Source organism: Embiotoca jacksoni, unplaced genomic scaffold, assembly GCF_022577435.1.
Source record: "Embiotoca jacksoni isolate LCO1_2020_lvr unplaced genomic scaffold, fEmbJac1.0.p SCAF_33, whole genome shotgun sequence".
NCBI lineage: Eukaryota > Metazoa > Chordata > Actinopteri > Embiotocidae > Embiotoca > Embiotoca jacksoni.
In genome coordinates this window covers 709,736-719,504 of record NW_027185385.1, presented here as the reverse complement: position 1 = coordinate 719,504, position 9,769 = coordinate 709,736, and the positions used below count along the sequence as shown (strand labels likewise).

Genomic DNA, 9,769 nt, shown 5'->3' with positions numbered 1-9,769 from the left:
ATCTCTCCCATCAGGCCTCCTCCTCCTCCTCCTCCTCCTCCTCCAGAGGAGGATGCAGTTTTGGGGGCTGGTGCTGCTCCTCCCTCCTCCTTCATACAGAAACATGTTGACAGACATGTGATGTTCTTCTTATGCATCTTTTATAGCAGCAGGACTCTGATGTCATTAATGCTCCTCACCTTCACTGTTTTACGTAGCTTGGCACCTGCCAGAGCTGCAGCCAGATCGTTTCCTCCTCCTGCTCCACCTCCTCCACCTCCTCCTCCCATAGGGGGCGGGGGCGGTGCAGGTGGGACCACGCCTCCGGAGGGAGGTGGTGGAGGTGCAGGTGGGCACGGTGCAGAGGAAGGTGGTGGTGGGCCTGGAGGTGGGGGGGGTGCAGGTGGGGCGGGTGGAGCGGCTGGCGGAGTGGGTGGGGTGGGTGGAGCAGCAGAGGCCTGTCTCTCCCTCTCCACCTGCTCCTTCTCCTGCTGCTCCTGTTTCTGAGCCTCCAGTCTGCAGACAGGAAGACAGACAGGCAGACAGACAGACAGGCAGGCAGGCAGGCAGGCAGACAGACAGACAGACAGGAAGACAGACAGGCAGACAGACAGACAGGCAGGCAGACAGACAGACAGACAGACAGACAGACAGACAGACAGACAGGAAGACAGACAGGCAGACAGACAGACAGGCAGGCAGACAGACAGACAGACAGACAGACAGACAGACAGACAGGCAGGCAGGCAGGCAGGCAGACAGACAGACAGACAGACAGACAGACAGGAAGACAGACAGGAAGACAGACAGGCAGACAGACAGACAGGCAGGCAGGCAGGCAGGCAGACAGACAGACAGACAGGAAGACAGACAGGCAGACAGACAGACAGACAGACAGACAGACAGGCAGGCAGGCAGGCAGGCAGACAGACAGACAGACAGACAGACAGACAGGCAGGCAGACAGGCAGGCAGGCAGGCAGGCAGGCAGGCAGGCAGGCAGGCAGGCAGACAGACAGACAGGCAGGCAGGCAGGCAGGCAGACAGACAGACAGGCAGGCAGGCAGGCAGGCAGGCAGGCAGGCAGACAGACAGGCAGGCAGGCAGGCAGGCAGGCAGGCAGACAGACAGACAGACAGACAGGCAGGCAGGCAGGCAGGCAGGCAGACAGACAGACAGACAGACAGACAGACAGGCAGGCAGACAGACAGACAGGCAGGCAGGCAGGCAGGCAGGCAGACAGACAGGCAGACAGACAGACAGGCAGGCAGGCAGGCAGGCAGGCAGACAGACAGACAGGCAGACAGACAGGCAGACAGACAGACAGGCAGGCAGGCAGGCAGACAGACAGACAGGCAGGCAGGCAGGCAGACAGACAGACAGACAGGCAGGCAGACAGACAGGCAGACAGACAGACAGACAGGCAGGCAGGCAGGCAGACAGACAGGCAGACAGACAGGCAGACAGACAGACAGGCAGGCAGGCAGACAGACAGACAGACAGACAGACAGACAGACAGACAGACAGGCAGACAGACAGGCAGACAGACAGGCAGATAGACAGGCAGATAGACAGGCAGGCAGAAAGAGGGAGAACAATGCAGCTTCAGGAGTGTTTCCTGTTTGTGTTTGTCAGTTTCCATGGAAACTGATATTTGAACACAGACTATGAAGTGATTTGATGATTTGTGGAACAGATCCAACAAACGTTCAGTTTCTCTGATCATCGCTGAACGTTCTCAAACACTTCCAGAGTGTTAATGTAACCTCGGTGTTGTGAAGGGTGAGCTCTACCTTCTCTGCTGCTCCAGCTGCTGGGCAGAAGGTCCGCTGTGAGCTGGGCCTGAGGAAACATACTAATGTCATGCATGACGGACATGTTCAGAGTTAGTTCTGAGTTTAGTCGCTGACTACTGTTTTACCTGAACACAACACACTCAGACATACTGCTGTTCATGATGTCAGTCCGTGATGAGGTCGTTCACAGACACAATGAACTGAGGAGGTCACAGGAACAGAGCTTACCTGCGCCTCCAGGTGTGTTGAGAGAGTCGAGTGCATGCGTCATTGAGCTGGCGAACAGCGCCGCGTCCTCCTTACTGCCGAAGTTCAGCCCCCACACCTGCTTGGGATCCCTCCACTGGTGGAAGCTGGGCGTGGCCTGGTTGTACTTCATCCCTCTGACGATGGGACAGTTGATCACCACCTGGTGGCACACATGTATGATGTCATACAACTCAGGACAGAGTCACAGAGGTCAGAGGTCACAGGGTCATTCGTGACTTAGATTCTAACATGCATGTGATGTTCACGAGTTCGCAAGTTCAAGTATTCACGAGTTAACTTGTTCGTGTCTTCGCGTGTTCACGAGTTCACGTGCTCACGAGTTCACGAGATCATGTGTTCATGAGTTCACTTGTTCGCGTGTTCACAAGTTCACGAGATCACGTGTTCACGAGTTCACGAGATCACAAAATCACGTGTTCATGAGTTCGCTTGTTCGCGTGTTCACGAGATCACGTGTTCCCGAGTTCACGTCTTCACGAGTTCGCTTGTTCACGAGATCACGAGACCATGAGATCACTCATTCACGTGTTCTCGAGTTCACGAGATCACGTGTTCACGAGTTCACGTCTTCATGAGTTCACTTGTTCACGAGATCACGAGACCATGAGATCACTCATTCACGTGTTCTCATGTTCACGAGATCACGTGTTCCCGAGTTCACGTCTTCACGAGTTCACTTGTTCACGAGATCACGAGACCATGAGATCACTCATTCACGTGTTCTCGAGTTCACGAGATCACGTGTTCACGAGTTCACGTCTTCATGAGTTCACGTATTCACGAGATCACGAGTTCACGAGATCACTCGTTCACGTGTTCACGAGATCACGAGATCACGTGTTCACAAGTTTGCTTGTTCGCGTGTTCACGAGATCACATGCTCACGAGTTCAAAAATTCATGAGTTCACGTGTTCAAAAGTTCACAAGATCACAAGATCACAAGTTCACGAGATAACGTGTTCACAATTTCACGAGTTTATGAGATCACGTGTTCACGAGATCACGTGTTCACGTGTTCAAGAGTTCACTTGTTCACGAGTTCACTTGTTCACGTGTTCACGAGTTCACTTGTTTGCATGTTTGCGAGTTCACGAGTTCATGAGATCACGTGTTCACGATTTCACGAGATCACGTGTTCACGAGTTCGCTTGTTCGTGAGTTCACGAGATCACGTGTTCACAAGTTCACGTGTTCACGAGTTCACTTGTTCACATGTTCGCGTGTTCAGAAGTTCACGAGATCACGTGTTCACATGTTCACGAGTTCACGTCTTCACGATTTCATGAGATCACAAGACCTTGAGATCACTCATTCACGTGTTCTCGAGTTCACGAGATCACGTGTTCACGAGTTCACGTCTTCATGAGTTCACGTGTTCACGAGATCACGAGTTCACGAGATCACGAGTTCACGTGTTCACGAGTTCACGTGTTCACATCTTCACGAGTTCACGTGTTCACAAGTTCACGAGATCACATGTTCACCTGTTCACGAGTTCACGTGTTCACGAGTTCGCTTGTTCGCGTGTTCACGAGATCACGTGTTCACGAGTTCACGTCTTCATGAGTTCACATGTTCACGAGATCACGAGTTAACGAGATCACGAGTTCACATGTTCACGAGTTCACGAGATCACATGTTCACCTGTTCACGAGTTCACATGTTCACGAGTTCACGAGATCACTCGTTCACGTGTTCACGAATTTGCTTGTTCACGTGTTCACGAGATCACATGCTCACGAGTTCAAAAATTCATGAGTTCACGTGTTCAAAAGTTCACAAGATCACAAGATCACAAGTTCACGAGATAACGTGTTCACAATTTCACGAGTTTGAGATCACGTGTTCACGAGTTCACTTGTTCGCGAGTTCACGAGATCACGTGTTCACGAGTTCACTTGTTCACGTGTTCACGAGTTCACTTGTTTGCGTGTTTGCGAGTTCACGAGTTCATGAGATCACGTGTTCAAGAGTTCGCTTGTTCGCGAGTTCACGAGATCATGTGTTCACAAGTTCACGTGTTCACGAGTTCACTTGTTCACATGTTCGCGTGTTCACAAGTTCACGAGATCACGTGTTCACATGTTCACGAGTTCACGTCTTCACGAGTTCACGAGATCACGTCTTCACGAGTTCATGAGATCACGAGATCACTCATTCACGTGTTCACGAGATCATGTGTTCACGAGATCACTCGTTCACGAGTTCACGAGATCACATGTTCACCTGTTCACGAGTTCACATGTTCACGAGTTCACGAGATCACTCGTTCACGTGTTCACGAGATCACGTGTTCACGAATTTGCTTGTTCACGTGTTCACGAGATCACATGCTCACGAGTTCAAAAATTCATGAGTTCACGTGTTCAAAAGTTCACAAGATCACAAGATCACAAGTTCACGAGATAACGTGTTCACAATTTCACGAGTTTGAGATCACGTGTTCACGAGTTCACTTGTTCGCGAGTTCACGAGATCACGTGTTCACGAGTTCACTTGTTCACGTGTTCACGAGTTCACTTGTTTGCGTGTTTGCGAGTTCACGAGTTCATGAGATCACGTGTTCAAGAGTTCGCTTGTTCGCGAGTTCACGAGATCATGTGTTCACAAGTTCACGTGTTCACGAGTTCACTTGTTCACATGTTCGCGTGTTCACAAGTTCACGAGATCACGTGTTCACATGTTCACGAGTTCACGTCTTCACGAGTTCACGAGATCACGTCTTCACGAGTTCATGAGATCACGAGATCACTCATTCACGTGTTCACGAGATCATGTGTTCACGAGATCACTCGTTCACGAGTTCACTTATTCGCGTGTTCACGAGTTCACTTGTTTGTGTGTTCACGAGTTCATGTGTTCACAAGTTCACGAGATCATGAATTAACTCGTTCATGTGTTCACAAGATCACGTGTTCACGAGTTCATGAGTTCATGAGTTCACGTGTTCACAAGTTCACAAGTTTAAGAGATCACGTGTTCACGAGATCACATATTCACGTGTTCACGAGTTCACGAGATCATGTGTTCACGAGTTCACTTGTTCGCATGTTCACAAGTTCACAAGATCACGTGTTCACGAGTTCACGAGATCACAAGACCACGTGTTCACGTGTTCACGAGTTCGCTTGCTCGCGTGTTCACGAGATCACGTGTTCACGTATTCATGTGTTCACAAGTTCACAAGATCACGAGATCACTAGTTCACGAGATCACTCGTTCACTAGTTCACGAGATCACTCGTTCACATGTTCACAAGTTCATGAGCTCACTCGTTCATGTGTTCACGAGTTCACGTGTTCATGAGTTCACGAGATCACGTGTTCACGAGATCATGTGTACACGAGATCACGTGTTCACTTGTTTGCGTGTTCACGAGTTCACGAGATCACGAGATCACTTGTTCACGTGTTCACGTCTTCACGAGTTCAGATCTTCACGAGTTCACGTGTTCACGAGATCACGTGTTCACATGTTCATGAGTTCGTGTGTTCACGAGATAACGTGTTCACATGTTCACGAGTTCACATCTTCACGAGATCACAAGATCACGTGTTCACGTGTTCACGTGTTCACATGTTCACATGTTCACATGTTCACGAGTTCACGTCTTCACAAGTTCACGAGATCTGGTTAAAGATGAACAGACTCCAGTTGTATGTTCCAACAGCAGCAGGATAATCACAGTCTTTATGACACGTGTGTAGAACCAGAACATGTGAAGAACCTGTGAGGGCTTGTGATGTACCTGCTGGTCGGCCTGCAGCCGGCGTCCCACCACCCTGTAAGTGTTGGCTGCAGGATTCTGGTAGATCTGGACCCGGCTGACGGAGGAACTGTCGGATCCTACCGGCACCCAGCGCTTGTTGGCGTCGTCGTAGAGCATGACGGTGGCCCTCACCTGGCACATACTGGACTCCCTGTCGGACCAGAACACGACCACGGCTCAGTGGCAATAAAGCATCTTTACAAACATGAATTATAAAACGAATACTTTAGGAAGTGGAGGGACCATTAATATTCATATGTAATCTCCCATGGTGTTGCTGTTGTGCACCACCTGCAGAGGTTTCTGTAAGCTGATGGAGCCGGTCCAACCATCCGGTCCGGACCTTTTTAAAATGTGCTCAGCTCATCTGGTTCCAAACTGGAAACAGACATCCAACATGGCACCATGTGGTGACCTGCAACTAACTACCACTGATTTACCTGTTGGACAAGCAGCCCTGAACACCTGGTCACATGGAGAACATCAGCCCTCATTAATCACGTTTGTCCGTCTGAAGGAAAGCTGCTTGTGTTCAGACGGAGACTTTGTTTGCTTTTATTGTTCAATGAAAAGGATTTTTGTTTAAAATCTCCTTCAGCTTCCTGAAAGCTAAACGTGAGCAGAGTGATTATAGAACTGTTCACACCTTTAACTGCTGGAAGTATTAATACTGTTGTGTTGCTTTCACACTTACACACTTGTTAAGACTGAAGTTTTCATATTAAAATGTAATTAAAGTATCATCTCCAGTAAAAAGCCTGTCAGTGACACATTATAGTTTGTCATCTAATGCTTATTTGGGTAGTCTGTAACTTTAAACATGTTTGCTAATTTAATGTCAGGTAAATAAAACACTGTTTACTTCTGTGAAATAACAAAAATTTGTTGATATTTTCAGACCTTCATGTATTTGAGGTGTTGGATGATATAAACAGAGCAGATGTTTCTGAGGCAGAGATGAGGACTTATTCTCAGTCTGCGTGTCGATACACAGTCTGTGGGAAATCTTGACTTCCTGTCACCAAGCTTTTCACGCTCTAACCACTTCCTGTGCTCAGCACAATGCTGCCTAATATGGACTATCATTGTTTCCTTTATCGCTCCGTTTTCAATAACTTCTGATTGAGTCTGTGAGGGTTCAGTAATGATTCATTCCAGACGAGACAAAGATGATCTTAATGAGTGACAGCTGCTCACAGCTCATCACACTTGTAGACGGCAGGAAACGTAGTCAGAGTCAGAGACTGGTGAAGTCCTTCAATAGGAAGCAGCACACTTCATGAGCCGTTCGTAATGACACGATGAATGCAAACAAATCCTTCAAATGAAAACAAAGTTGTAAATAAATGAACACCAAATTTATTAGATGATAACTCACCCCATATTCCAGCTGTGGTTTATATCCAACGTTCACCTGCTGTTCTACCGTCTGTCTGTTCTACCGTCTGTCTGTTCTACCGTCTGTCTGTTCTACTGTCTGTCTGTTCTACTGTCTGGATCTCAGTCTGTCTGTCTGCCTGTCTGTCTGTGTGGTACTCCTCCTCAGTGAACACCTCCTCTCCCTCTCAGGTCTCTGTCAGGACTCAGTTTGACACCAACCACTTCTGTCTTTGTACTCTCATTTCCTAGACAGTTTTTTTCTTTCTTCCTGTTCTCGTCTCCTTCACTCTTTTTAAATTCTCATTTTCACACTTCTCCTGTATTCAGCATCGCCGTGCTACAGCTCTGATTTCTGTCAGCCGTCCCCTCATGTGTGTGTGTGTGTGTGTGTGTGTGTGTGTGTGTGTGTGTTGAGGGGTGAAGGACGCTGATGTCCACAGAGTTATTTAGACTGTTTCAGATAAAGAGCTCATGTGGGAGTTTCTCTGCAGCACAAGCAGCAGGTGTTCTTGTGTTCTTGTGTAGTATTTCTTGTGTTCTTGTGTAGTATTTCTTGTGTTCTTGTGTAGTATTTCTTGTGTTCTTGTGTAGTATTTCTTGTGTTCTTGTGTAGTATTTCTTGTGTTCTTGTGTAGTATTCCTTGTGTTCTTGTGTAGTATTTCTTGTGTTCTTGTGTAGTATTTCTTGTGTTCTTGTGTAATATTTCTTGTGTTCTTGTGTAGTATTTCTCGTGTTCTTGTGTTCTTGTATACAGCAGCAGAGGAAGCTGTAAAGGTTCATCTGGCAGTGTGGTGGTCGGTGGTGGTGAAGAGGAGCTGGAGGGTGAAGAAGGATTACCAAAATGCTGAGTCATGCCACAAACAGGGAACTGAGGAAATATTAAAATAGTTCAACACTCGATGATTCTGCATAATCATATTCAGTCCAACAGATGTTTATAAGTCCGATGTTTAAAGAGTCTGTGACAGCACTTCACTTCCCTGTCCTACAGCAGCAATGGTTCATTATTGGTGCTGCTGGAGACTATAAATAATAAATAAATAATAGTTCATAAGAACATGGAACACTTTCTGTGAAACATGAACATGTTTATCTGATGATGTTGCACATGATAGACGTCTCTTCGTTTTAGAAGTTTGGTCCTCAGAATGCTCAACTTATATATGTATATATATCATGATGGAATTGTTTTAATCTGTTTAAACTCTGGTTTTAGAGCTAGTCTTTTCAGAGGAAACCTCCAGTTTACATTCCAGTGAATCAGCAACATAAAATGGACTTGTGTGCAGAACAAGTTCTCTTTGCATTAAAATAAACGTTATTTATATTTACCTGAACTTTCATCTACAAAAATATCTGCTATGAACTGTGAGAAGTATATTGCTGCTGTATTTGTAGGTGTGTGTGTGTGTGTGTGTGTGTGTGTGTGTGTGTGTGTGTGTGTGTGTGTGTGTGTTCCTTTAAAAGTCGTCTGTGGCCACACTGCAGTGTTGTTCACTTCCTCTCACCTCTCAGCACCTTCCTCATTCTCTTGATGCCTCTCTGAACACTATATGTTAAAACACATCATATTACCAGTATCAGTTTATATAATATACAACATGTGATCATCTGTTTCCATGTGATAAGCCGTGACAAGTGTGTAGAGGTTTCAAGGTGGAGGGCGGCCGACCTGAGAGGAAGTATCTTGTGTTCGATCAGAGGACGGTTCGTCTGCATCACGGTGTGGAAACAGGAGTTGTATGAACACATTTCAGTGACTGTTATGAAACAAAGAAGAAATAGAGATGAGATGTTGAAGTTTGTGAGCTGATCGTCAGGACGACAGCTGAGACACATCAGACTCAGTCTGCTCAGATGGAAGCAGCTCTGCTTCAACACCATCACACTGAGCAGTCGAACCTTGAAATGATGTAAAAAGTCACACATCACAACCTCTGATGACTCAGTTGGAATAATAAATGTGAGAAGAGACCTTAAACATGTATAAATAAATAAATGGTCAAACACGGTTATCACAGTCCGAAACTTCTGCCTGATGATGGAATAATCCTCTCGATTTTAAATCACTTATATTAAGTGTCATTAATATTAATGAATTTCATTAAAATGCAAAGCACAAATACAAAAACAATGAAAATAAACACTGAGTTGAACAATCTGAAATAATTAAAAACAAGATCTGTAGGTGTTTGTTCTGGGACATTTAATCAGGTACGACGTGGAGCCCCCTGCTGGTCAACTCAACAGCACATCTGTGGAGAACCACCAATAAACTAATAATAGAAGCAGCCACTATTATTAGTTTATTAATCAGACCTGATTCAGATGTACATGACAGAAGGTGTGTTTGAAATGAGTAGAGCAGCACGTGCAGACATCTAAAAGACATTATTTCCCAGTTTATATTTACAGATATTCTTGCTTCAAACAGTCATAACGAGCACAGACTTAAGAAATGTCTCTGTCAAACTTTAATGTTTCTTCTTAGTGAATAATCAAAGCCAAATGTTTGTTGTGCAATCAGCCGCCACATGTCTGTGATAACAGGCCTTACTGTTTGTTTCTGATTCT

At 46.2% G+C, this 9,769-nt stretch overlaps 1 protein-coding gene across 2 annotated transcripts in view; it reads right to left on the bottom strand.

The window, feature by feature from the left end:
* LOC138207703 (vasodilator-stimulated phosphoprotein-like) overlaps nt 1–7,435 on the bottom strand; it is a 22,163-nt gene extending 14,728 nt beyond the window's left edge. For both annotated transcript variants that reach the window (XM_069165140.1, XM_069165141.1), the window contains exons 1-6: nt 7,193–7,435; nt 5,794–5,965; nt 2,003–2,183; nt 1,772–1,820; nt 180–495; nt 1–89 (exon numbers count right to left, since the gene is read on the bottom strand). The exon at nt 1–89 is cut by the window's left edge and continues 21 nt beyond it. In XM_069165140.1, the coding sequence (XP_069021241.1) occupies nt 1–89; nt 180–495; nt 1,772–1,820; nt 2,003–2,183; nt 5,794–5,965; nt 7,193–7,197 (812 nt within the window). In that variant the 5' untranslated portion in view covers nt 7,198–7,435. The remainder of the gene's footprint in view (nt 90–179; nt 496–1,771; nt 1,821–2,002; nt 2,184–5,793; nt 5,966–7,192) is intronic.
* Nucleotides 7,436–9,769: the final 2,334 nt, after the last annotated feature.